General features: G+C 51.3%; 1 protein-coding gene and 1 long non-coding RNA gene across 9 annotated transcripts in view; one reads left to right on the top strand and one right to left on the bottom strand.

The window, feature by feature from the left end:
* Positions 1–27,882, bottom strand: part of SMTN (smoothelin) — an 80,097-nt gene that overhangs the window by 36,609 nt on the left and 15,606 nt on the right. For 6 of the 8 annotated variants that reach the window (XM_079956537.1, XM_079956538.1, XM_079956542.1 and 3 more), the window contains exons 3-11: positions 17,803–17,963; positions 17,089–17,191; positions 15,048–15,126; positions 12,904–13,007; positions 10,572–10,656; positions 10,124–10,473; positions 9,076–9,130; positions 5,709–5,813; positions 1,130–1,768 (exon numbers count right to left, since the gene is read on the bottom strand). In XM_079956537.1, coding sequence (XP_079812663.1) covers positions 1,130–1,768; positions 5,709–5,813; positions 9,076–9,130; positions 10,124–10,473; positions 10,572–10,656; positions 12,904–13,007; positions 15,048–15,126; positions 17,089–17,191; positions 17,803–17,963 — 1,681 coding nt within the window. Of the gene's footprint in view, positions 1–1,129; positions 1,769–5,708; positions 5,814–9,075; positions 9,131–10,123; positions 10,474–10,571; positions 10,657–11,111; positions 11,149–12,903; positions 13,008–15,047; positions 15,127–17,088; positions 17,192–17,802; positions 17,964–27,882 lie in introns of those variants that run through there. The other 2 variants (XM_079956540.1, XM_079956544.1) reach the window with 2 other exon arrangements.
* Positions 1,486–21,740, top strand: LOC307205142. Its single transcript, XR_013833908.1, has 3 exons — positions 1,486–1,579; positions 18,879–21,424; positions 21,680–21,740. It is a non-coding gene; the product is annotated as an uncharacterized lncRNA (long non-coding RNA).

Below are 27,882 nucleotides of genomic sequence, written 5' to 3'. Positions count from 1 at the left end.
AACAAAATGCAATTTTGCAGAATAGAGGGTTGTAGCTTCATGCAAAAAGCGCTGGCAGAAGGTCCTGGGTTCAGCCTCTCCAGGTTGGGCTGGAAAGGATTCCCTGCAGAGCCTTTGCTGCCAGCCAGTGAAGGCAACACTGACCTAGATGGACCAACATTCTGACTTGCGCTGCACAAAGTAACTCTGGAAGGGGGTTTCTGGTGCAAAGCAGCGCTTGCAACTCTACAGCAGGAGACAAGCCTCTGCCGGCAAAGCAGAGGCTGCCATTTCCATGCAGGCTCATGGCATTTTGTCCCAATTTCTCTGAAGATTTTTGACTCTCCCTGCAGGAGGTTTGCCAGACCAAACTACACCCACCCACCCAAGTCTGTCCTGCAATTTCCTATTTTGGGGGCAAATCGGCTGGCATTTTGTGGGCAAAGGCTCTGAGCTTTAATGCGTGCAGAAGAGGCAGAAATTCACCAAGCAGGTAGTGCCACAGACAGGGAAAGATGCTTCTCTGCGCAGAACTTTAATCAGGGGAGAAATCCACAAGGTGCAAAACACACATTCTCTGCCCTGCCTGCCGTCCTGGAAATTCCACTCCTTTCGGCAAAATTCTCCTCACTTGCCTTGAAGGTTCCTACAAGACCAGATCCACTTCAAAAGTCACTTTATGGGATGTCTGGTGGCAATTGTGCCATCATGGAATAGTTAGAGTGTCCGACTAGAACCCGGGAGGGATTGAGGTTCGAATCCACACTCAACCAGGTGAAACTCACTGGGCAACTCTGGGTCAGTCACGATCTCTCAGCCTGACCTACCTCACAGGGTTGTTGTGAGAACGGAGGTAGAACCACGTGCGCTGCCTTGAGCTCTTTGCAGGAAAGAAACGCAGTAAATAAACGATTCTGTCCAAAAGGAGCCAAACCGAGAAGAAGCAGAATCACAGAGTGGGAGGTAGGGACCTCATGGGTTGTCTAGTCTGACCCACTGCGATGCAGCAATTACCACGAACAAATTGGTGCTCTCCCTACAGAACTTCCGCAGAGCAGGCAAGAAGTGCCTATAAGACACTCTTGCACCCGCGCCAACTTCCGAGGGCGCTGGACGGTAACGCAAATGCACAACCCGCGGAGCCACTCACCTGCCCGCTGGTTCCCTGGGGTCCCCACGATCTGGCTCCTGAGGGGCTGGCTGCGGCCATCCTTGATCTCGATGGTGAAGAGGGTCTTCATCTCGTCGCTGGGCTCGGTGGCGCCGAGGTTGCGCGCCCGGGCTGGCAGAGGGCTGCGGGAGGAGGAAGAGCTCAGCGGGGGGACATGGGGCTCCTTTGAGCCGGAGGAGCTCCCCGGAGTGTTTTCAGCAGAGGGGCGGGCAGGTGCCCACTTGCTCCCCTGCCATTGGCCGGCCTGGCTCCGCCCCCGGGGGCCGGCCGCCTCTTTAGGGCCGGCCGGACTCTCGGTAGGAGGCCTCACTGTCCCGGTCTTTGCCTGGATGGCGGAGGGCTTGGCCGGCTGCTGCTCCTCTGCACCCCTGCTGGCATCCTGGAGGGTACGACTGGCAGCGCCACTGCTGCCACCCCGTGCCCCGACAGGTAAGTCTCCTGCACACGGGGGGTTCAGGAGCTGTTGCTGCTGCTGCAGGATCCGGGTGCCTTTGCCCGCACTCTCCACCTTCCGGGGGGTGGCAGCAGAGCCCGCCGGCTTGGGGGGCTCCGAGCTGAACTTCCGTGCGCGGTCCAGCACAGAGCCGGATCGCTGGAAGGGTTGATCCCGCCGGGAATCTGCAAGACAGAGAGAGGGAAAGGGGCGTGCATGTCGGCTTGGGAACAGAGGAGAGTTTATGCATCACCCAGCTGGGAATCTGGCCAAGAATGCTTCTGAGCTCCTCCCAGAGTTTATACGCACTTAAAACAATAACAGAAGGAGCTTCGCCAGCACAGACAGTGTGAGCGGCTCTCAGAGTCCTTCCCTCTGGAAGGAAGATTAAAGTTAGGAAGCTCAAAATCGCCAGTTTGTAAAAAAAAACAGATTTGGAAGGGACCCCGAGGATCGTTTAATCCAGTGTTTCCTAAACTTTGTTCTCCAGCCATTTTCAGACTACAATTCCCATCGGCCCTGACCACTGGTCCTGCTAGCTAGGGATGATGGGAGTTGTAGTCCACAAACAGCTGGAAATGCAAGTTTGGGATACACTGAATTCTAGCCCTACGCCCAGCAATGCAGGAATATGCAGCTGGCGATCGAACAGGCAACCTTGGTTTTATCAGCACTGCGCACCAGCCAACTAAATAACCACATTTCCACCACACATCTTAAAAGGGCATTGGGTGTTGATCAGTAGGGCGGTTCATAAGAAACTTTTTTTTTTAATGCCTGCTCCAAAGGTCTTGTCTTACTACACTAGGGATTATATAGCTATATCTGAAATTTCATGCATATCAGTTAATATCTTGAGCCTCCTCCACAAAAACAGCTGTTTACTTGGCCGTTTTCCTACGTTGTAAAGGCTGAAATTTCAATTCAATTCAAGTTTTTTTATGAACCGCCCAATTGATCAGCCAAAGGCCAGGTGAAAGAGGAACATTTTTGCCTAAGGGTTATAATGAAGGCACCAGGCGAACTTCCCTGGGGAGAGAATTCCACAGACAGGGAGCCACTGCAGAGAAGGCCCCGTTCTCGTGTTGCCACCCTCCAGACCTCTGGAGGAGGAGGCACGTGAGGAAGGGCCTCAGAAGATGATCTCATGGTCCAGGTAGGTTCATATGGAAAGAGGTTCATATGGAAAGAGGCGAACCCTCCTCACACCACCCCAGCAAAGAAACGCTGCCCACTCCATTTAGCCACATGTACGAGCTGAGAAAATCCAAAACACTCACTCATGCAGCCTTCCCCAACCTGATGCCCTCCAGATGTTTCAAACTACAACTTGGCTGTGCTGGCTAAGGCTGAGAGATGTTGTAATCTATTCCCACTCTTTGGAACTCCCTGCCGATTGATATTAGACAGTGTCTTCACTGCACTCTTTGTGGTGTCTGCTACAAAAAAAAATGGTTTAGGCAAACACTATTCAGACATATAAAATGCTGACAGGTGTTTTTATTGGAGGGGGAAGTTTATCAGTGATGTTAATTATTTTTCTGAAGGTTTTAAATAGTTGTTTCTATCTTTTCTTTTACTGATGATTCCATTGTTGTTGTTTTTTTAATAAGCTGCTTTGAGGGTTATTCTTTTCTTTTCTACAATCCAGCAGTATACACAATTTATTAACTAAAATAAGCACTATGTACTATTAAGATGACTATGTACTATTAATGACCTGCTGTCATTTTCTGTATTGTTGTTAACGTTTTGTAAAGCTATTTTTACTCCATTTTCTAACATTTACTTAAGCAAAAAAAAAATATGCTGCTTGATTGTTGGAAAACCTCTTGTTGGTTTGCAAATATATAAAAGAACACTTTTTAAAAAAAAAAAAGCTCAATTTAAAAACAGGTATAAAAAGGTAAAGGACCCCTGACAGTTAAGTCCAGTTGCAGACGACTCTGCGGTTGTGGCACTCATCTCGCTTTCAGGCCAAGGGAGCCGGCGTTTGTCCACAGCCAGTTTTACTGGGTCATGTGGCCAGCATGACTAAGCCGCTTCTGGTGCAACGGAACACCAAAACCAGAGCAGAGAATGGAAATGCCGTTTACCTTCCTGTCGGAGCGGTACCTATTTATCTACTTGCACTGGCATGTTTTCTAACTGCTAGGTTGGCAGGAGCAGGGACCGAGCAACGGGAGGTCACCCAGTCGTGGGGATTTGAACCACCGACCTTCTGATCGGCAAGCCCAAGAGGCTCAGTGCTTTAGACCACAGCACCTTCCTAAAGAGGGATAAAACACATCTCAGTATCCTGAGTGTCTGGGTAGTCTTGCTTAAACAAAAATGCTTCAAGCAGGCATCTAACTGAGTAGAGCAAAAGCATTTGCCTGATGTCCAGGCAGGTAAAGTAAAGGTAAAGGTACCCCTGCCCGTACGGGCCAGTCTTGACAGACTCTGGGGTTGTGCGCCCATCTCACTCAAGAGGCCGAGGGCCAGCGCTGTCCGGAGACACTTCCGGGTCACGTGGCCAGCGTGACAAAGCTGCATCTGGCGAGCCAGCGCAGCACACGGAAACGCCGTTTACCTTCCCGCTAGTAAGCGGTCCCTATTTATCTACTTGCACCCGGGGGTGCTTTCGAACTGCTAGGTTGGCAGGCGCTGGGACCGAGCAGCGGGAGCGCACCCCGCCGCGGGGATTCGAACCGCCGACCTTTCGATCGGCAAGCCCTAGGCGCTGAGGCTTTTACCCACAGCGCCACCCGCGTCCCTCTGATTGATGTCCAGGCAGAGAGACCGAAAATGCAGGTCCTATTATACTAATGACCGATTTCTTCTGTACAGAATGGCCGTGGCTCAGTGGAGGCGCTTCTGTTTTGCATGTAAAGTGTCCCAGATTCAAATTCCCAAAAACTCTAAGTAGGGCTGGGAGAGACCTGAAACACTAGCGAGCTCCTGCTGCCACCCAGTGTAAACGACATGGAGCTAGATGGAGTGACGAGGGGACTCAGTATAAAGGCAGCTTCCTATGTTCCTTTTTAAAAAGGGCTGCGGCTTAACGGTAAGAGCACTGCTTGGGATGCAGAAGGCCGCAGGCTTGATCCCCAACAGTACCCTCCAGAAAACGTCCCCTGCTTGAAACCCTGGAGAGCTGCTGCCAGTCAGTGTCGACATTACTGAGGTAGATGGACCAACAGTCTGACTCGGTATAAAGCAGCTTCGTATATTCCTAAGTCTACTGTTGGGCCTGGAAAGCTCAGCAGGTTTGATCCCCATATGGGACTATTGCATATTCCTGCATTGCAGAGGGTTGAACTAGACCAGTGGTTGTCAACCATTTTTGGCCATGCCCCACCTAGGTAAAGGTAAAGGGACCCCTGACCATTAGGTCCAGTCGTGGCCGACTCTGGGGTTGTGGCGCTCATCTTGCTTTATTGGCCGAGGGAGCCGGCGTACAGCTTCCGGGTCATGTGGCCAGCTTGACTAAGCCGCTTCTGGCGAACCAGAGCAGCGCACGGAAACGCCATTTACCTTCCTGCCGGAGTGGTACCTATTTATCTACTTGCACTTGACGCGCTTTCAAACTGCTAGGTTGGCAGGAGCAGGGACCGAGCAACAGGAGCTCACCCTGTTGCGGGGATTCGAACCGCCAACCTTCTGATCGGCAAGTCCTAGGCTCTGTGGTTTAACCCACAGCACCACCTGCATCCCATGCCCCACCTAAGCATCTCTAAAATCCTGATCCCCCCCCCACCAGTGACATATAATTCTTTTCTTATTCACATTGGTCTAAACAAGCTTCCAAATTGCCCCCCTTAAAAATCAAATTGCCCCCCCCCCTCGTGTTGCGTGTGCCCCATGTTGGGAACCATGGGGCTAGATGATTCTCAGGGTCCCTTCCCACTCTACGTTTCTATGATTCTAAGGCAGCTTCCTTTGAAAGGCATAATAAAAATTAAAATAATGCAAAACACCTGGGAGGGGGCTGAAACAAAACCCACACAATGCCACCTCTGGCACCAAGGTTCCCCTGTCCTGTTAGATAAGTAGCAACTATGCCACAGAGAAAGAGAGAGAGAGAATGAACATCCCCCTAACACAGCCATGAAGCAATCCGTTGCTAGGCCAGACGGTTGTTACCTGTGCTGGTTGCCTGGCGTGGCGTCGGTTGTGTGGTTTCACCGCAGCGGGCATCTGGAGGGGCAGGGGTCTGGGGGGTGGCACTGGATGGAGCTGCTGAGGAAACTGTCGGGGGGGGGAGAGAAATGAAGCTATGTTAAATGAATGGTTCTGAAGCTTCTCAAGGGCTTAGATCAGTGGTTCTGATGCCCGCCCCCCCCCCCCCCCCCGTGACATATAATTCTTATTATTCAAAAAGTGAACTCCTATTCATGTGGAGGAAGCCTAAAAGGCCATTCACTGTTAATAGCTCTTTCTCGAATTGCCCCCCTTAAAAATCAAATTGCCCCACGTTGGGAACCATGGGGTTAGACAAAGGGGTTCTCCAGTGGGGAAGGAGCGTAGCTTGGTGGCAGAGCACCTGCTTGGAATGCAGAAGGCCCCAGGTGAAACCCCAATGGCCCCTTCAGGCATCTCCATTGGAGAGCTGCTGCCAGTCAGTGTCGAGAACACCAAGCTGAATTTTCCCAGCCCTGCCCAGAGATGCTGAACCTGAGACCTACTTATGCACAAAGCAGGCACCATCTGTCACTGAGCTTCTAGCACCTTCTGCTTAAAAAAGAGCTAAGACTCTAGTCGTCACTGTTCTGGATAAAAGGCCAGATTGAAGTGGAATGTAATAATAATAATAATAATAATAATAATAATAATAATAATAATAAAAATAATAAATTTATATCCCACCCTCCCCAGCTGAAGCCGGGCTCAGAGCGGCTAACAACAATAAAAGTAACACAGTTTACATAAAATCACAATCAATTAATTAAAATACATTCTAAAATCAATTCATTCTAAAATCAATGTAGGAAGCTGCCTTATACCAAGTCAGGCAATTGGGTCCATCTAGCACAGTACTGTCCACTCGGACTGGCAGCAGCTCTCCAGGGATTCAGGCAGGGGTCTTTTCTCAGCCGGAGGATTGAACTCAGGACGACCTTGCGCAGGCAAGGCTGATGTCCTGTCACTCAGTTACAGCCATAATAATAGCTGCGAAGGGGGGTGATGGTGCCTGGCCTTAATAGATGATAATGATGCAAAAAGTCTTCAAAAACATGGGATAGCAGGACAGCCTGTCCCAGTTCCCCACTTGTAAGAATTCTCGTTGCCAGGAGTTCCCATTCCATGTGTGTGTGTTTTTGTTGTGCAAGAAGAGGCACAACTTCTGCCCTGTGGCTGAACTTTGGGGCCAGAGGAAAGGACGACTCTTCATAATTATTCCTTTCCGACTGTTATTAAGCACTGGATTTACGATTCGCCCTCCCTCCCGAAAGATCCCAGGGTGATGAACTGCAGAAGAGCAACAAAAGACGTCAATGTGTTTTTTTTATTTTTTAAAAAACCACCTCCCGTTGGTTTCCGCAGCCGGCCTCGCCAAACTCTTGGGAGTCTCTGCACCCTTCGGGAAAGTTAAGAAGGCAAGAGGGGCAACAAGGAACGTGACCGAAGATTGGAGATTCAGTCAAAGTGGTGGGAGAATATGTTTGCAAAAGGGGGCCCTGGAGTCTCCTCAATCTGGCAGGGAACAAGGGGGGGGGCGGGGAGGAGAGAGAGACTGGGACAGAGCAAAACCCAGAGGAGAAAGGAAGACGGGATGGGGGGGGGGTGGAGAAGGCAGCTGAGGATGGAGCGAGGAGCCGTTCCTGACCTTATTGGGAGAAGGAATGCAAAAGGTCCAGCTTGGCGGAGCAACAGATTCCCTTTCATGGCCCTCGGAGGAAGCCTTAGACACTGCCTGGCAGAAGGGGGGAAAGCAGGGAGGGGATGCAAGGACAACCGCAGAGAGAGGCCCAGGGCCCAAAACAAGGGGGCATGTCTCCCTGGGCCAGGGCAGACCCCGGACTCCCTTTGCAGCAGATCCGGGTCAAGGGGCCTGACCCCGTCTTTGTGGAGTCTGACAGAGGATGGGGCAGGGGTGGCCGGAGTTTTTCCAAAATTGCAGCTGGGGTGAAGAGAGGACGAGGTCTAAGGCTTGGGCAAGGATGTTGCCGGGATTAAAGGCTAGATGGGGCATCTCCAGCCAGATGGGCAGGGGTATAAATGATAAATTATTAAATTATTATTATTATCTCTCTTGGGGCTCGCACTCAACTCTCATAAGCGACGCCGCGCCGTCAAGGCCAGCCTGTGGCCAGAGAGCTCTGGGGTGCCTGAGAGGGTTTGCTTCACACACACACACACACACACACACACACACACACACACCGTGATTCCAGACACGGGTAGGGTTTCTAGAAAGGAAGGTGTGGGCTGCCGGTTGGGGCTAGTGGGAGTACATGCACGACAAACACATAGCTCTCTTTCGGCAGAAGGGAAAGGACTCCACTCGGGGATGGAACACAGTTCAGCGGTAATGCATCCGTTTTGCATGCAAAAGGTTCCAGGTTCGATCCCCGATGACATCTCTGGGTACGGTTGTGAATCCCTGGAGAGCTGCTGCAGGTCGGTGGAGGCAGCACTGGCCTAGGTGGACCACTGGCCGGGCATCTAATTTGTGTGCAAAAGGTGCCTGGCTCAATCCCTAGAGGCATCTACAGGTAGGGCAGGAAGAGGCCCTGGTCAGAAACTCCGGGAAGCTGCTGCCAGTCAGTGTTGACAGTACTGAGCTAGATGGACTTAACATAAAGCAGCTTCCGATGATATGGGGGAAGGTCATAGGTCAGCAGTAGAGGATCTGCTTTGCATGCAGAATGTCGCAGGTTGAATTCCCAAGATCTCCGGGCAGGGCTGGGAAACGCAGGCGGTTGGTGTAGATCAGGCATCCCCAAACTCGGCCTTCCAGATGTTTTTGGGACTACAACTCCCATCATCCCTGACCACTGGTCCTGTTAGCTAGGGATGATGGGAGTTGTAGTCCCAAAAACATCTGAAGGGCCAAGTTTGGGGATGCCTGGTGTAGATAGAAAATACTGAGCCAGATTGACCAAGTTTCTGGCTCAAGTATGGCGAAGGGCCACCAGCTCAGCCGTAGCGCATCTGCTCTGCATGCAGAAGGTGCCGGGTTCGCTGCCATGCAACATCTCCAGTTAGGACTGGAAACGAAATATCCCTGTCCAAAAACCACTGGAGGGCTGCTGCCGGTCAGTGTAGACAACACTGAGCTAGATGGAGCAAGGGCTTTGGCTCCGTCGAAGGCACATTTTGACATCCTCATGTTTGGGGGCCTACAATTCCCCAGCCGCACTGGCTGCAGCTAACAGCATATCTAGTGCAGGCTGACCCACAGCATCCCAAAGGCAGCCCCCCTCTTAATGGGCTCAGCACCCCCACTGCAACCCAGCACCCATCAACCAATGTCCACCAGCCTGTTATGCTTGGCTCAAGACCTTACCACTTTCTCTGCTGTCCACGACACCCGCTTCCTGCTTGGGGGCTTGAGGTGCATCCTGCGGGAGGTTGGAGAGAAAACAGGGTAAAAATCGAACCCATTGCCCAGCCACGCAGGTTGGCAGATCTCAGAAGAGCAGCCAGAATTCACCCCACCAGATCTGTGTCTGCCCCTCTCTTCCTCACGGGCCAAATTTTGCCTGAGGCAGGTCCCACCCACCTGCTGATCACCCGATTTGTAGCCTTTACAGTGGTACCTCGGTTTACGAGCTCAATCCGTTCCGGAAGTCCGTTCTTAAACCAAAACCGTTCTTAAACCGAGGTGCGCTTTCCCTAATGAGGCCTCCCGCCGCCGGTGTCCTTCCACCATTCGGATTCCGTTCTTAGACCGAGGTAAAGTTCTCAAACCGGGGACGCTACTTTCGGTTTTGCAGAGTTCGTAAACAGGGCTGTTCTTAAACCAAGGTACCGCTGTACAGTGGTACCTCTGGTTAAGAACTTAATTCGTTCCGGAGGTCCGTTCTTAACCTGAAACTGTTCTTAACCTGAAGCACCACTTTAGCTAATGGGGCCTCCTGCTGCCGCCACGCCGCCGGAGCACGATTTCTGTTCTCATTCTGAAGCAAAGTTCTTAACCCGAGGTACTATTTCTGGGTTAGCGGAATCTGTAACCTGAAGCGTATGTAACCCAAGGTACCACTGTACTAGGCAGAAGGGCAAATGATGCCTTCTTCCCTCCCTACCAGCCACACCCCTCGCCCCAAGGCCACACAGCACCTCACGTGCACCCTGAAAGTTCCTGCTTGCCTAGAAAGTGTCCTCGAACCCTCAAAATGAAGGATGGAGAGCTGTATAGAAACTACCCGACTGTACAGAGGTAAAATGTTCATTCGTTGCCCCACCCACTTTGACCCCTGACCTCTCGCATCTCCAGCATGCGGCCCCTGGAAAGTTGCCCAGAAGGGAATGTGGCCCTTGGGTGGCAAACCTCTCCCCACACCTGCACTATTCATCCCTTTCCTGTGAGGTTAGGGGGAATGGCGCCCACATACCTGTTCTCTCGGAGTCTCTTCGCGCGGTAATTTCGGGGAAGCCTGCTCTTCCTGGAAGGAATCGCTCGCCATGCTTGGAGCATCTGGCTGCCCTTGGGGAGGCTGGCTGGAAGCGGACCCTCCTTCGGGAGCCCTCAACCCCTCACTGTCTTCTGGAGCGGAAATGCGGCCGGTGCCCGTCTCCTCCTCGGAAGCGGGAGGCGATTCAGTCCTGGAGTCGCTGTCTCGGGAGCTGGCCTCGGCGCTCGACTCTGGATCCGGCCCGCTCTCTGACAGCGAGGGTGGCTCGGCGGGTGCTTGGCCAGCGACAGGGTCCAGAAGCAGGAGAGTTCCCACGGGGGTGGAGGAGTCTGCCAGAAAGGAGGGGTGGGAAGGAAGGTCACGACCGGCGGAAGAGAGAAACCCCACCCCTTAGTTCCCCGACCCTTGATCGCAGAGGTAGACTCACCCGGCATGTCTGCTGGCTTCGCTTCCTGCCGCTGCTGGCTTCGCAGCTCCCGGATCTGGGCCCTGATCAATTCCCGCTCCTGCACCTGAGGAGAGATGAGAGAGAGAAAACGCGGCGTCAGCCGGCATCACTCTGCATACGACTCGGCGACCTCACCTGAGCACACCTGCAGGCACAAACATCCACTCGCATATTGCCACACCCTTTCGATGCCTGATTATAAAAGTAGCTTCCAAAGGATGGGCTTTTCATCCTTACGGGTGTCTGTGCATGTGCAGAGTCGCAGCAGCGACTTGCGTTTGCGACGGCAAGAGGATTCTGAATCGCCTTGGAATCAAGGATCCAGGTTTTTTTATTTCGTTTTTTAAGCAAGGTCTTTATTCACCTGTGGGGAGGTGTCCCCAAATCACCACACAACAGGTCAGGTGTAGCACCTCAGAGAAAGAATCTGAGAGGCAGACAAAGGTTTGGTGACGGCCAGCCGAGGGCAGCATCCAGCAGATGTGTAGACACAAACACACACACACACACACACACAACCTTGTCACACCCATCCAAAGGCTCTCATCAGGTCCTTTTCTCCAAAACAAGACTCGGCGTGTCTTGGAGTGTCCAAAACTATGGGAGCTGCTGAAATTAGGGAGCCGATCCCCCTACCACAAGGAACAATTAGGCAGAGCGTGCATCTATGTGGGAACGGTTGCTAAGCAACCAGATGCAGCCCCCTCCTCAAAATAATCCATCCATCCAGGTTAACTCTGGGTTGCTAGGCAACCACAGTCCCCGGTCCCCTGACTCTTTTTCAAAGATGCTGAACAGAATGTGGGAATTTGGGTGGGGGGGGCGCGGAGGGAGGAGAAATTTGAGAGGGGGCTTTGCACGGGGGGGGGCAGCAGGGGAGGGACCACCCACACGACGGTTTGAAGGCAGCCTTCGCCAAGCATCCAGTGCCCTCCAGGTGTTCCCGGACTACAACTTCCACCGGCCACGGTCAGCGCAGCCATTTTTGAACTACAGCTTCCAACTCGGCTGGGGAGGAGGGTGGGCTGGAGGGAGTTGACGTCCAAAACTACCATAGGGCCCCCCCCCCACCCACATCGCATGTCTTTTCCAAAAAGCAAACTGGCAGAGGGAGGCAGTGATTTGGCTTGGGGCCGCAGCATGTGCCTGTATAAATGGAGAACACGGCTCTCTTTTTAAAAATTCACCATGACTGAATTAGGGTGTGTGTGTGTGTGTGTGTGTGTGTATGTATGCACGCCCATCTTCATGGATTGGAGTTCAAAGTGAGCAAAACCCCACAGAGGGAAGACAAATGTTTCTGCAAGTCCATCTAGGTGGTGGGGGGGGGTGAGTTGGAGGGGGGGTGAGCATGGAGACGCCAGACATCCGTCATCAGAAACAAGGTTCTAAGCAAGGACCTGGGCTAGACCAAAATCTTCCTCTCTTTTTTCCCCGGGAAAAAACTGCCATCTAGTGGACAGCCCACACCACTGCTCGGGAAACCTAAATCTGCAACGCTGCATTTCCCGCAAACCCTGCAGGGCGCGATGCTCACAGGTGAGCCCCGAGTCCTGCCAAACTGAACAAGGACCGAAACGGCAGCAACCAATGGCCCTTCCAAGAGGAACCCCTGCAAACCACACCCCTCGGCTCACCCCAGACCTCCTAGGAAAGGCGCGAAGAATCTGTGGCCCTCCAAGCTAAAACTCCCACCGTCCCTGATCCCATTAGCTGTGCAACAACACCTGGACAGCCACAGTTTAGGTTCGGTCGCCAATGGCATCTCTACGTAGGGCAGGCAGAAAATCCATGCCTAGAATCCAGGAGATCCGCTGCTGCTGCCAGTCAGTGTAGGCAATATTGAGATGGATGGATCAGGGGATTTGACTACATCTAAGGCAGCTTCCCGGCAGGGACATAGCTAGGGGGTGGCGAGGAAGGCTCCCACCAGGGGTGCAGGTGGGTGGGGGTGCAAAATCGGCTTTAAAATATGTCCATAAATATGTCTATAAATAAAAATATGGATTATTGCCTCATAAGAAAAAGTTTTAAATAGAGGGTCTTTATATGATATGCAGGGGCCCAGTTTTTCCCTATTTCTTTCAGTGTCACATTCCTTTTTCTTTAAATTTCACAAACTCCAAATGCGCACTATTTCACATTGCGTACTTAGACTCAGCAACGTTTCGGCCAATCTGTGAAAGAATTCATTACAAGGTGAAGTGCGTGAGGAATGGAATGGGTGGAGGTTGGGAGGTTGGAGGAGAGGCAGAAAGAAGAGCTGATTTGTACGTTTGTGACCTTCTTCTTGCACATGACTTCCGCTCACCTCAGAGATGCCCCCGTCCGCTGTGTTTCCTTCCCTTCCTTTGACCCCCAGGGCCTCATCCGTCTCCCGCCGGTTGTAGTAAGCTTTCCCCGCCAAAGCTGCAGCTTAAGAGAGGAAGAGAACAAATAAAGCAGGTTTTGCCTCTGGAGGTTCGCTTCCCGGCACATATTTGCAACTCATCGCATACGGCCCTCAACTGACTTCCGCAAGGCCCCCGTGCTGCCTCTCCTCTGGCCAGCGGATCCTCTTCCCGCACGCTCTTCAGCTGTTCCCACCATCCTTCCACCTGCTGCCACACAACTGAATGGCGGCGGCTGAGGAATGCACCAATCAGCATGCCCCGCAGCTGTCCTCACTGCCAATTGGTTGGGCAGCATGCTTTTCTGCATAGTTGACAGGCGGGTGGGGCCCAGGCCCGCCCACCACCAGCATGGATCCAGCCAATGGCCTATCTAGTCCAGCATCCTCTTCTCCCAGTGGCCAACTAGATGCCTCCCCTGGGAAACCCACAAGCAGGATTCTCCCCAAAGAGCCATTCTCCCCCTCCGCAGTTTCCAGCAACCAGAATTCAGAAGCCTTGCCACTTCTAAACATAGAGGCAGAGCATAGGCATCATGGCTAGTAGGCACTGAAAACCTCCACCACCTCAAATTTATTTGATCCTCTTTTAAAGCTGTCTACAGGGCCATCTTGGGACGCGGGTGGCGCTGTGGGTTAAACCACAGAGCCTAGGACTTGCTGATCAGAAGTTTGGCAGTTTGAATCCCTGCGACGGTGTGAGCTCCCGTTGCTCAGTCCCAGCTCCTGCCCACCTAGCAGTTCAAAAGCACGTCAAAGTGCAAGTAGATAAATAGGTACCACTCTGGCGGGAAGGTAAACGGTGTTTTCGTGCGCTGCTCTGGTTCGCCAGAAGCGGCTTAGTCATGCTGACCACATGACCCGGAAGCTGTACGCCGGCTCCCTTGGCCAGTAAAGCGAGATGAGCGTTGCAACCCCAGAGTCGGCCACAACTGGACCTAATGGTCAGGGGTCCCTTTACAGGGCTGTCTTACCCAAAGGCACTAGGGGTGTGAGGCACCTGGGTGCCGGGCTCTCAGGGGCACCAGGCCGAGAGCCCAGGGCCCGAGAATTGAGTCCGGAGAAGAGACCACCCGTTGGTCAGGGCGCCGTGAAAGGCTCTTCTGCTGTGGGAGGCTCTGTGCCGCAAGTTCGGGGGTGACTGAGCCAGCAAGAGGCTGAGGCCTGGGACTGGGCAACGGGGGGAGGGTGGATCTTTGCACCCTGGCACCATATATGCCTAAGACAGTCCTGGCTGTCTAGGTTAGTGGCCATCACTGCCTCCTGAGGAAGTGAGTTTCGTAGTTTAACAATGTACCGAGCAAAGAGGTTCTTTTATCTGCCCTGAATCTTCCAACAATCAGCTTCACTGGATGTTCCTGAGGGCGGGATTCAATAATTTTAAAAAGCCGTACAGTGGGACCTCGGGTTAAGAACTTAATTCGTTCCGGAGGTCTGTTCTTAACCTGAAACTGTTCTTAACCTGAGGTACCACTTTAGCTAATGGGGCCTCCCGCTGCTACCACTCTGCCGCTGCTCAATTTCTGTTCTCATCCTGAAGCAAAGTTCTTAACCCGAGGTACTATTTCTGGGTTAGCGGAGTCTGTAACCTGAAGCGTCTGTAACCTGAGGTGTCTGTAACCCGAGGTACCACTGTATTTAAAACAAGTTTGTTAAGGAGCCACAATAATACGCTAGGTCCTAAAAATATACAGTGGTACCTCAGGTTACATACGCTTCAGGTTACAGACTCCGCTAAACCAGAAATAGTGCTTCAGGTTAAGAACAGAAATTGTGCTCTGGTGGCGTGGCGGCAGCAGGAGGCCCCATTAGCTAAAGTGGTGCTTCAGGTTAAGAACAGTTTCAGGTTAAGAACAGACCTCCGGAACAAATAAAGTACTTATCCCGAGGTACCACTGTATATAATAAGCAACAAATACAAATAAGCAAAATGGTCTCTCAGCTGTTCCTTCCGCACTTTCGCCAGCCCCCTCCTTTCCGGCCCTCACAATTCCTGGAAGACACACACAAACACCCTGGGGGGCTTCAGGTCTCTCTTCCTCCACTTAAGTCAGAGCCCGTCATACCTTCAATTTCTTCAGCACGCAGTTTGCGAATGGCGGCACGGATCAGTTTCCGTTCCTCGTATTCGCTGGCCGCCCGCATCTGATGGGAGAAAAGGAAAGGTCAGCCACTTTTACAGGTTGGCTTCGTTCTCCGCAAGTCAAGGCCAACTGGGAGCAGGCAAGATAGATGCTGTCAGTCCCGACGTGCACGCGAATACCCGCTGGTTAGACAAATGTGTCATTTTTATTCATTTTTTTAAAACGATGAGAAACATGGATTATCTCCACATGGTGAAACGGAGGGGCCAACACTGAGAAGACCCTGCTTGCTTTTCAAGGAGGGACCTGTTGGCTGCAAGGCGCAGCCAGACACCCTAAAATACAGTATTGAAGGGGTACACACATCTTCGGAAACCACACCCCCTCTCATTGGGCCATGCCCCCTCCAGCCCCCTCACACCTTCCCTGGGTGCTTTTGAACGGCTGGGATTTTTAAATTATTATTATTATTTCACAAAATTTAGGCAGTACTTGATTGCAAAAAAAAGTGATTAGTTTGCCACAAAGGTAAAACGATGAAATTATCATTCGGAAAAATTCACAGCCATTGCAGAAAGTTAAAATAACAATAGATTACAGTCATACCTTGGTTTTCAAACAGACTGTTTTTCCAGAAGTTCATTCGACTTCCGAAACATTAGGAAACCAAGGCGCAGCTTCCAATAGCCTTCCAATTGCACCAGGTGCACCAGAAACAATAGCAGAAGCTGCTTCGGACGCTCGGCTTCCCAAAAAAGTTTGATGACTGGAACACTCACTTCCGGGTTTCGATCATTTGGAAGCCGAAACATACGAGTACTGTACCAAGGAATTATAAGGTCTCAAATACAGTTGTGCCTCGGAAGTCAAACAGAATCCATTCCAGAAGTCTGTTCAACTTCCGAAACGTTTGACTTCCCAAGCGCAGCTTCCGATTGGCTGCACGAAGCTCCTGCAGCCAACCGGAAGCCGCGGAAGCCCCATCGGACATTCGGCTTCCTAAAAAATCTTCAAGAACTGAAACACTCACTTCCAGGTTTCGATCGTTCGGAAGCCAAAACCTACAAGTACCAAGGTGTTCAACAACCAAGGTATGACTGTAAAAGCAGATTAAAAGTCGCATCAACGTTCTAAGCATCTGGGTGGGCTTATCTAAACAAATAAAAAATGTTTTTAGTGGGCTCTGAAAAAAGTACAGTGAAGTTGCCTGCCTGATATCAAGAGGCGGGGAGTTCCATAGGTGCTGCCTCACTGAAAGATTGATTTCTGACAACAGGGAACAAGATGTGTCCTGGGACTCTAACAGTGCCTCTGGCATGGCTGGAGGGCAGAAAGAGGCAAGGGAGTTTCTGCAGAAACCAGCCTAGTGTCCTAAGGCAAAGTGCACATTCATTGCTCCATCTGACTTTGACTCTGGCCCTACCCACCACCAGCATGTGGCCCTCAGAAGGTTGCCCAGGAGAGAATGTGGCCCTCTGAAGGAAAAGTGCTTTCCCCCCCCCCCCACAAAATCCCTGAAATACAGGGATAGTTACATGAGCTGGCCACTAAATGGCACTCTTTCCTTGCCAAGGCACTTGGCAGCGGCCGGGGAAAGAGACAAACGAGGCAGTTATCTCCCCAGAGCCTGGAGAATGTCGGATCCAGAACTCCCAGCCAGCTCAGACCCAAGTAAAAAGCTGCAGGAAGGAAGCCAGCAGCCTGCCACTTTGCAATCGTGAAGTTCATATTGACATCACGCTTCTGAAAATTCAGAGCGTTTCCCAGAGAGTTCCCGCACTAAAAGAACCCATTTCTTACAAGGGCAGATCGAAGCGGTCAAGTGGGGGTAATCTCGGAAGTAAACGAGTACCGAGTATATTGCAAACTGAGACAGTTTATACTGAGAGAGGATGGGGCTTGCCCAACAGCAAGAGACAGGATTCGAATGCAGGACTTTGGCTCTTTGTTCGGTCTCTTTATCCCCTCTGCTTCAAAAGCCAAGGCTGGCACGTTCAAAAGAGAAGGTCCCCAAGCCACTCACCAAAGCAGTCAGTTCCTCCACATCCTGGATGGTTTCCAACTTCCCGGATAGGATGTCCAGAGTTTTCTGCTGCTGCTTCTGCTCCTCCTCCAGCCGCAGTGATCTGTAGGGAACAAGGGACACATCTTCGGGGGGGGGTGATGGCTAAGATCTGTGAGACCATTGGCGAGTAAGCTGACAGGGAGGCTTTTTGTCTGACCCCCCCTCCAGCATATCAGGGACAGAAACCTTCCTAGAAAGTTCTTTATACTGAATCAGATCAGTGGGGTCCATCTAGTTCAGCACTGCCTACACTGACCGGCAGAGGCTGTCTGGGATTTCAGATGGAGATCTTCCTTTCCCGTCCCTACCTGGAAATGCCAGGAATCGAACCAGCGACCTTCTTTCTGCATGCAAAGCAGATGTTCTGCCTCTGAGCTACAGCCCTTCACTATCCCGAGTCAGACCATTGGTCCATCTAGTGCAATACGACCTACACTGGCTGGCAGCAGCTCTCCAGGGTTTCAGGAAGGGAGTCTTCCCCGATTCGCATGATACGTGTGTAGAGGGCAACGCACATCAGCAAAGCCACCTGCAGCCCTAGAAATTCCGCAACCCTAGAAATTCCGCAACCCTAGAAATTCCGCAACTGATCCTGCAATTATTTAAAAGCAATGGGAGGAGAGGCTAAGCAAGCAGATTAGAGGGGGAAAGAAAGGGGTTCCGAGGACCCACCTCAGCACGTTCTCCTTGTTCTCCTGCCGTTCTGCACAGCGCTCCGTCCGGAAGCGCTTGGATGCCAGCGCCTCCTCGTCTCGCTCCAGTTCCTGCCGCCGCAGCTCCCGGATGGCGGAGCGGATCTGCCGCCGCTCGGTCAGGTCCAGCGTGGCTTCCAGCTGTGTGGGGAGGGAGGGGTGGCAGCAGTGTAAAAGGCAAATGGTCACTCCGGGACGGATAAAGGGCATCGTAGAGACCGGCTCCACCCACCGCGCTCTGGCCCACCTCGGCTCAAAACCCTCGAGATTCCGGGCGACGCCGCACACAATGGAGGCAGTGTCCCGGCTGACACAGGGGACCAGTGTCCCTGCAACCACCCACTCTCCCGGCATGGAGCCCAATGACTCACGCACGCGACTGCCACTAAGCCTCGGACAGTGGCCAGGAGACCTCCACCCAAAGAATGGCATCGCTGGACACACACACACACACACACACACACACACATGGGCCTGGGCAGCAGGGAAAATCCCTAGAGGTGGTGGTCTCAAATTGGGAACCACAAACCCCACACAACACTTGAGGAGGTCAAGAGGCAGGGATAACCTCTCCTACCCTCTGGTTCCGAGCAGCGGGCAAGGATTGTCACGGTCACTTTAACAAATTAAAAAAAAAGCCGATTTGTGTGATGCCCTCTGCCGTACTTGAGGGCAGATACCAAAAGATTCCAACCGAGAAATGACTCTGCCCCTGTGGAGATGGCAATCAGGAAACAGTGGCTCATGTTCTCCTGTCCTGTCCCCTTTATAAAGATCTGAGGAATGGGATCATTACCCCACTCTGACTTACTATGCCAGGCTGCCCATCTGTGGCCACACTTTCTTTTATCAGATCAAAATGATCAGACAACAGCAAAGATTGCTAGGTTTATCAAGGGTGCAATGAGATTAAGGGCCACTATCTGAAAAATAATCTTGGTCATTTGATTGCCCTTTTTACCCATTGTCGTCTTTTTAATTGTATATACGGTTTGTTTTATGTTGCTACGGCCGTTGGCTAATGCAAATAAAGTTTATCTATCTATTTTCAAGCAGATTTGTGGCACCAGAGACCCATCTCCAGTGCACCCTTAAAGCAGTATCGTGCCGGTTTGAACAGTCACGGCTTCCTGCAAAGGCTCCTGGGAAATACAGTTTGCGAGGGGTTCTTGTAGGAGGTCCTTATTCCCTCTCTCGCAGAACTACGGTTTCCATGGTTCCCTGGGGATGGATTGTCAAGCCGCTCCAGGAATTGCAGCATTAAAATTACCAATAAAAATCAGACGTTAAAAAAGAGCAAGGGCTACATTTGCACCATACTTTTAAAGCGCTATGGTGCCGCTTTTTAAATTCTTTTCGTTTTTTGCATGAACCTTTTTTTCGCCCAAGAAGCAAGGTAACATGCATGGTTCTGTCCCTCCTCATTTAGCCCACACAACAACCCTCTGAGGTAGATTTAGACTGAGGAGCAGCAATGGGCCCAAGGTCACCCAGTGAACGTCACAAGGCCAAGTGAGGATTTGAACCCAAGCCTCTCCCAGGTCCCAGTACCGTGGTACCTTGGTTCTCAAACTTAATCCATTCTGGAAGTCCCTTCCAAAACCAAAGTGTTCCAAAACCAAAGTGCGCTTTCCCATAGAAAGTATTGCAAAACAGATTAATCCATTCCAGACTTTTAAAAACAACCCCTAAAACAGCAATTTAACATGAATTTTACTATCTAACAAGACCATTGATCCATAAAATGAAAGCAATAAACAATGTACTGCAGTCACACAATCAATCAATCAGTAGCTAAAGTGGGTTCCACACAGTCACAAAAACAAAACAAAAAAGCCGCAAAAACAAAAACGCAAAATAAATAGCAAAAACAGACAGACCTCAGCGTAACACTCAAAAGGGAAGTGTGGCACTCAGAATGGAGCACGTTCAGCTTCCGAAAAAGTCTGCAAACCGGAACACTTTTGCAGTGTTTGGGTTCCAAGTTGTTTGAGTATCAAGGTGTTTGAGAACCAAGGTACCACTGTACAACACTCTAACCGCTACACCACCCTGGCTCTGATTTAAACTGTCTGCTGCACACCTTTTCCTCGTGAGGAAATCTCTGGACTGCAATTCCCATCATCCCCAGCCAGCGTAGTCTGTAGCCAGGGATGATGGAAAAGTGCAGTCCAAGAACATCTGGAGGGAGAGACATCCCCTGATCAAAGCCAAGCCACCACTGCGGGTGTCCCGCTTCCTGCTGGGTGTGTCCACGACCCTCCCTCTCTCAATCTCTCTACCCCCAGCCCAGCCCAGCCCTGTACAGCAGTCAGGCCCCGTCTCATTTCCTGGATGTGGGGTGGAGTAAGGGGTCATGCTTCCCAGCATTCAGCCTCGCCACAGCTGCATTTCCTGACCCCTTTTGTCTGAGTCAGGAAGTGTGCTGCAGAGGCTGCTCTCCGGAGCGACTGGATTCAGAGACGGAATATGGAGGAAAGGCAGCAATGGGGAACAGCGAAGACATTTCCTGCAGCATCTGCAGGGATTGCCAACACACATACACAACTCTCCGTCACAGCTGACAACAGCGCTCTTGCTCTCTTTCACACACACAGACACACAAGCACACAGATAAGAGGGGACGCAGGTGGCACTGTGGTCTAAACCACTGAGCCTCTTGGGCTTGCCGATCAGAAGGTCAGCGGTTCAAATCCCCGCGGCAGGGCGAGCTCCCGTTGCTCTGTCCCAGCTCCTGCCAACCTAGCGGTTTGAAAGCATACCAGTGCAAGTAGATAAATAGGTACCGCTCCAGCAGGAAGGTAAACAGTGTTTCCATGAGCTCTGGTTTCCATCACAGCATCCCATGCTGGCCACATGACCCGGAAAGTTGTCTGTGGACAAACGCCAGCTCCCTCGTCCTAAAAGCAGGATGAACACTGCAACCCCATAGTTGCCTTTGACCGGACTTAACCATCCAGGGGTCCTTTACAGGTAAGAGGAGAGTGGGCACTGCAATCAGAATAATCTTCCCCAACCTGTTGCCCTCCAGCTGTTTTGGACTACAACTCCCATCAGCCCGAGGCAGCATGTAAGGTAGTTCAGCATTGCGATTCCCATATTGCAGACACAAGAATCGAAGGAGAGCTTGCTCAGTCAGGCCAATGGCCCATCTAGGCCAGCATCCTGTTCTCATAGTGGTCAGCCAGGTGTTTGAATGGAAAACTTGCAAGCGGGACCTGAGCATAAGAGCAATTCTTGCCTCCTGCGGTTTCCAGCAACTGGGATTCAGTAGCATTGCTGCCTCTGACCGTGGAAGCAGAGCAGAGCCATCATGGCTAGTAGCCTTGAATGGCCCTCTCTCTCCTCCATGAATTTGTCTAGTCTTCCTTGAAAGCCATCCAAAGTTAGTGGTCATCACTGCTTCTTGTGGCAGGGAGTCCCAGAGGTCAACCATAGTACAACAATCTGAATTCCAGCTATTAAGTGTTCTTCACAGACATGGTAAATTATGGTCCACAGATTCAGAAGCATTGCTGCCTCCGACTGTGGAGGCAGAGCATAACCAGCTCGATAGGCCTCTTCTCCATGAATTTATTTAATCCTCTTTTAAAGCCATCTAGGTCCCTATGGCTCCTGCCAACCTAGCAGTTCAAAAGCACTTCAAAAGTGCAAGTAGATAAATAGGTACCGCTCCGGCGGGAAGGTAAACGGTGTTTCCGTGCGCTGCTCTGGTTCGCAAGAAGCAGCTTAGTCATGCTGGCCACATGACCCAGAAGCTGTACACTGGCTCCCTCAGCCAATAAAATGAGATGAGCGCCACAACCCCTGAGTCGGCCACGACTGGACCTAATGGTCAGGGGTCCCTTTACCTTTAGGTCCCTATGGCAGGGAGTTCCAAAGTTTTAACCATGTGCTTTTGTGAAGTTCTCTCTTTTAATAACAAACTTTATTCAATAAAAGAATGGAAATGGTTTATTGAATATTTGATAGATAAATTTTATACAGATAATAACACTGGTTGGATTATTGTAATAACCTGCAGTTTCATAAGAGTATATATTTAAAGTAGATGGAATAAGTGAGCAGATTAAGTAAAGTTGGATAGGCAGAAGATATTAAAAATGAATTTAAGGAACCGCAGAAAGAGGGGGAAGGAAGTCAAGTTTTGAAATGTTAAAATGATTGTAAAATTGGTGACATGTATAAACCTGAAAAGCATAAATTTAAAAAAAAAATATAAATAAGTTTTTTAAAAGCTTTAAACCACTGCACATAGAAGTGCTCTTTTGTGGGGGGCAGCGTGGGGAGGCAGAAGCCCAAGGCAACAGAGTGTTGTAAGACGTGCGCTGGGGTCTTCCTGTTGGTGCAGAAAGAACTGGGGATTCATCTTGCCCACCTAACCTAGCCAAACAGCTCCTGCTCATGTGGCATGTGGGGCAATCAATGGCGGAAACATCTGTCCATCACCCACTAGGGCTCTCTCTCTCTCTCTCTCTCCACCCTATTCTCCCTCGCATGGCTGGCCACTGGCACAGCTACAGTTAGACTGGGAAGGACAGTGCCAAGCCAAGCAACTAGGGAGGGACTCCACCGCGGCATTTCCCCTTGGATGCTGAAGGCAAGAGGTCACAAACAGCTGCTGCAGCAGCTGGAAAGATCCAGGGCACACCAGACCCACTTCAGAACTCTCCGCACAGCCTTGATGCCTCCTTAAAATAGCCAAGAGTTGAGCTCCCTGCTCCAAGTCTCTCCAGCCCACTCGGAAAAGAGGGGGGCATACCCCTCATGATTTGCCACCCAATCAGTCCTCTATATATGCGAGCAAAGGAGGGGAACAATCTTTGCCCAATGCATCATTAATTTACAGGATTTGCAGTCACAAGATGTGCTGAGTGAAGGTCACTGGCTTTAAAAGGCTATTAGACCAAATGCATGGAGAAGGGACCATTTAGCCACTATTAGGCAGTAGAACCTGCAGGTCCAGCAGCAGTCTACCTCTGAAGAGAGAGCAGACCTACAAGAGGATTGAGAGAAAGGGCTGGTTGGCGCTACCACGGCCCCTGCCAGGTCTACTCTCCCAGCCAGCGCAAGTGTGTGTGGTTCTTTGCCTCGACTGCCCTCCTCCTACACTCCAGGGGGGAAAGCCTTCCTAGGAAGGTAGAAAGCTGCCTTTTACAAAGCCAGACTGCACTGGCTGGCAGCAGCTCTCCAGCGCTTTATGAAGCAAGGCCGATGTGGAGATCCCCTGCATACCAGGCAGATGCTCTCTACCTCTGAGCTACATCCCTTTCCCAAGTGAGAACACTGGAAGGCGCCTTATAGCAAGTCAGACCACTGTCCCATCTAGCTCAGTACTGCCTACACTGACTGGCAGCAGCTCTGCTGGATTTCCGGCAGGGAGGCTCTCCCAGTCCTACCTGGGACCTTTCGCAAGTGCTTGAAGGCTGCGCAACCGTCACCCCTACCCATCAGACCAACGAAACAAGCAGAAACTTCGGACTTGCCTGGCTTCCAGGGGTCCGAGACAGACGGATGTGAAATGCTTGGAAAGGTTTTGGTTTTGAGGGGTGGGGGGGGGGAAGCGATTGCAACTTGGGGGGGGGTAGGAAGGGCAGTCGTCAAATGTGCACACACAAAGAGAGAGAGAGAGACCCCAAGGCCACGTAAGCAGCCCAGGGAGGGCGGAGGCCAGAGGCAGCCCTCCGGGCCTTGCTAACAGGCCAGCCCCGCTCTGCGGCCAGAGGTTGCTGGGAGCCGCAGAGTGGATTCCAAGAGGAGCGCGCAGGGAGAATTCGGCGTCCTGGGCTGCCCTGCGCCCTGGGAAGAACAGGACATGCTGCGGCCCCAGCTCACGCTCCCCTGCCGGGCAGGAAATTAACGGTTACGAGCGGCCGGCCTAGAAAAACAGGGCCTCAATTTAAAGCAGGGAGTTAGCTAGGTGGAGAGGCAGCTGGAGGCAAGCAGGACTCTGCAGGGCCAAGATGCTGCTGTTTTCCCAGACCAGGCGGGGAGAGCAACAGGGAGCAGTGCCTTGAGAAGCAAAATCCAGATGTCAGAGCAGCCGACGCAAGAAGCCTTCGATGCTTTCAGACAAGGGACCTTCCTTTCACCCAGATGTGCATTTCTTAATTTTCTGTTGTCTTTATGTATTGTTACCAGAACTCTTAACATCAGCCTTGCTTTCACTGCCTGTGCTCATTCATCACAGGCTGATAAACTTGGGGGACACTTGGGTCCTTTTAGATGGGGAATTAGGCCATTGAAAAAAGGCACACCAGCGGCCTACACCTACAGGCTGATATAGATAGGTGTAACCCAGGCTCAGGTTTCTGCAGACACGTAACCTCGCTAGATGGGACGCGGGTGGCGCTGTGGGTTAAACCGCTGAGCCTAGGACTTGCCGATCAGAAGGTCGGCAGTTTGAATCCCTGCGACGGCGTAAGCTCCCGTTGCTCAGTCCCGTTGCTCGGTAGGACTTGCTGATCAGAAGGTCGGCAGTTCAAATCCCTGCGACGGCGTAAGCTCCCGTTGCTCGGTCCCTGCTCCTGCCAACCTAGCAGTTCGAAAGCACGCCAAAAAGTGCAAGTAGATAAATAGGTACCACTCCGGCAGGAAGGTAAACAGCGTTTCCGTACAATACTCTGGTTCGCCAGAAGCAGCTTAGTCATGCTGGCCACATGACCCGGAAGTTGTACGCTGGCTCCCTCAGCCAGTAAAGCGAGATGAGCGCCGCAACCCCAGATTCGGCCACGACTGGACCTAATGGTCAGGGGTCCCTTTACCTTTAACCTCGCTAGACCTTATAATGTAGTAGTTTTTCAAAAATGAAATAGCATTCCACATCTGTATGTTGCTCTTCCTCCAAGGAGCATGGGGTGGTCCCCTTTTATCCTCCTAACAGCCCTGGAAGGTAGACAAAGCCAGAGCAAGCTTCAAACCAGACCTCTCTAGCTGTGTATCTATTAGACAACTCCCACCAGCTATAACCCTCTTCCTAGGTAAAGGTAAAGGTACCCCTGCCCATACGGGCCAGTCTTGACAGACCCTGGGGTTGTGCGCCCATCTCACTTAAGAGGCCAGGGGCCAGCGCTGTCCGGAGACACTTCCGGGTCACGTGGCCAGCGTGACATCGCTGCTCTGGCGAGCCAGAGCCGCACACGGAAACGCCGTTTACCTTCCCGCTGGTAAGCGGTCCCTATTTATCTACTTGCACCCGGAGGTGCTTTCGAACTGCTAGGTTGGCAGGCGCTGGGACCGAGCAGCGGGAGCGCACCCCGCCGCAGGGATTCGAACCGCCGACCTTTCGATCGGCAAGTCCTAGGTGCTGAGGCTTTAACCCACAGCGCCACCTGCGTCCCACCCTCTTCCTACACCCTAGCTAAAACCACCACCTGCCCTCCATTTGCCCTGCAGTGGGACTTGGGGAATCCCCTGCAAAAAAAAAAAAAAAAAAAAGAATCCCGAGAACTTAGTTTATGAAGGGTGCCAGGAACTATGGTGCTGTGACAGGGTAAACTACAGTTCCCAGGATTGTTTTTCATAGGGGAAAAGCCATGTGCTTTAAACATATGGTGTGCACAGAGTTAACATTTTTTTTTATATTTCGCATCAACCCTGAAAGGCAAACACAATTTCATACTGGAATAAGAAGTACAGTGGTATCTCGGGTGAAGTACTTAATTCGTTCGGGAGGTCCGTACTTAACCTGAAACTGTTCTTAACCTGAAGCACCACTTTAGCTAATGGGGCCTCCTGCTGCTGCTGCCGTGCCACCAGAGCACGATTTCTGTTCTCATCCTGAAGCAAAGTTCTTAACCTGAGGTACCTATTTCTGGGTTAGCAGAGTCTGTAACCTGAAGCGTATGTAACCCGAGGTACCACTGTACGTAAAAAGTGAGTGGGGAAAACTTTTTCCCAAACTTTTACTGCATTCAAGCTCTGAGTTTAAGTTTCCTTTTGTTTTTAAGCATTCACAAATCATTTTTTGCCCTTTGTACCAGTTCTGGGAGAACCTCGTAAAAGAAAAAGAAAGCACAACTGAGTTTCTCTCCCCACACCGCCCTCTTCTCAAAAAAACTCTGTTCTTATGGGACTTTGAGACTTTGAAAAGAATTCCCTTATATTTCTTTTTCAAGTTTTGCAGCTTGCTTTTTTTGAGGGGGGTGGAGGGGGTAGTAAAACATGCACCCCCAAAATGAAGGAGAAGGGGAGTCCAAAGATGGGCAGTTACAGCTGGAGAGTGTGTATTGGTGTGATCCAGGTACAAGACTGTGACCATTTGCCACCACTGCCCTTTTGCTAAACAAAGCCAGGCCTCAGTGAGTGGTGAGTGGTGCTTAATTCATCAACTCGAATTAGCCAGGCTGGAATTCCAAAGGGATTCCCACCCACTTCCTTCTCCCACTACAAGCAGGCATTCCTGGACTCGGACTCACAGAGGCTGGAGGTAGCTGAGCATCCTGGGAACAAGATTTGCATCCCACACAGGCAGGAGCTCCAGAAGGATAGGGTGCAGGGGGAGGAAGCCAGCCACCCCTCCTTTTGAGAATGGTACGTTCCCAGACTCTGGTACACTGCCCTCACCCTGGAGGTTCCACTTAGCTCTCCTGGACAACAGCAGGAGAGAGAGATTAGTGACCTGTGAGTGATTTTGAACTAAGTTTTACTCGGTTTTGTTATAGGAATTCTAAGGTCTCAAATAAAGTCGTACAGTCATACCTCGGGTTGAATGTGCTTTGGGATGAGCGCGTTCAATTTGCGCTTCGCAGCAACCCAGAAGTAACGGAGAGCATTACTTCCGGGTTTCACCGCTTGTGCATGCGCAGACGCTCAAAATGACATAACACACATGCAGAAACGTCGAAACGTGACCCGCGCATGCGCACGGACACGGGTTATGTTTGCTTCTAGATGCAAACGGGGCTCCAGAACGGATCCCGTTCACATCTAGAGGAACCACTGTACCTCGGAGGTCTAACAGAATCCATTCCAGAGGTCTGTTCGACTTCCAAAACGTTCGACTTCCAAAGCGCAGCTTCCGATTGGCTGCAGGAAGCTCCTGCAGCCAATTGGAAACCGTGGTTTTCGAATGTTCTTTCGGAAGAACACTCACTTCCGGGTTTTTGACTGACTCCCAAGGCGTTCGGGAGCTGAGGTACGACAGTATAGAATAAATGTTGATAATTACACAAGGTAAAGACACATACATAAGTATAAAAGCCACATGTCTAAAATAGCACAGGAGAGCAATCCTATGATTCTATGATTCTATGAAAAGCCATCTTGGCTCTCTTAAAGACTCTAAATATTTCCTCTGCCTCCTTAGTCCTCTTTGCCTGAGAACAGGTAGGCAGATAGCAATCAGGAGAAGTTCCTGAAGGGATTCCTCTCCTATATCTATGAACCTCCTTTGTATTGTCATTGTTTGCCCAGATGCTCTGCATTGAGGGATGTCTGCTGGCATCCTGATTGTCTTATCAAATGCTGATGTTTTGTGTAAACTGTCTGGAACTATGTAAAACGTGCTTGGCCTGCCTGAGCCACAGCAACCCCACTTTATGTGAGATGTAATTTCAGGCTGTAGAGAGGATGTCCTTCTTCTCCACCCCAAAATGCAAACGCTTAAAAGAGATGTTTCTTCTGGGCTCTGGGTGTTTCTTGTCTCCTTGCTTGGAGGGGAGGGAGCTCTGTTGCAACAGAAAAATAAAGATCTGCCTTGCTTTCACTGCCTCCTGCCTCCATCCATCCATCTCTGACGGATCATGGACTTAGGGGAGTCAGTCCCTTGGGGAGTTGGGCAGCAAAAGCCAACCACCCCTATTTTTTCTATATCAGGTTTCAACCAGTGTCCTGTGGCACCCTGGGGTGCCTTGAATGTTGGTCAGGGGTGCCGCAGGCCACACTGGCCTCAGTCCCTCTTTCCTTCTTGTTTATCTGCCTCCCAAAGGCTTGCACAGCTGTTTGTTACAGCAGCCCTGTCTACAAGCTCCCCAGGTGAATGGTGCCTCTGGGCCTGGCCATGGGGTGCTTCTCAGGCCCCCATGGGGCATTGTGAGGAGACACCCCTCTTTGGGGCAGG

The sequence above is a fragment of the Podarcis cretensis genome (assembly GCF_951804945.1).
Source record: "Podarcis cretensis genome assembly, chromosome: 16".
Classification (NCBI taxonomy): Eukaryota; Metazoa; Chordata; class Lepidosauria; order Squamata; family Lacertidae; genus Podarcis; species Podarcis cretensis.
Note: the sequence above shows the minus strand (reverse complement) of the source record. Positions and strands in the feature narration are given on the sequence as shown.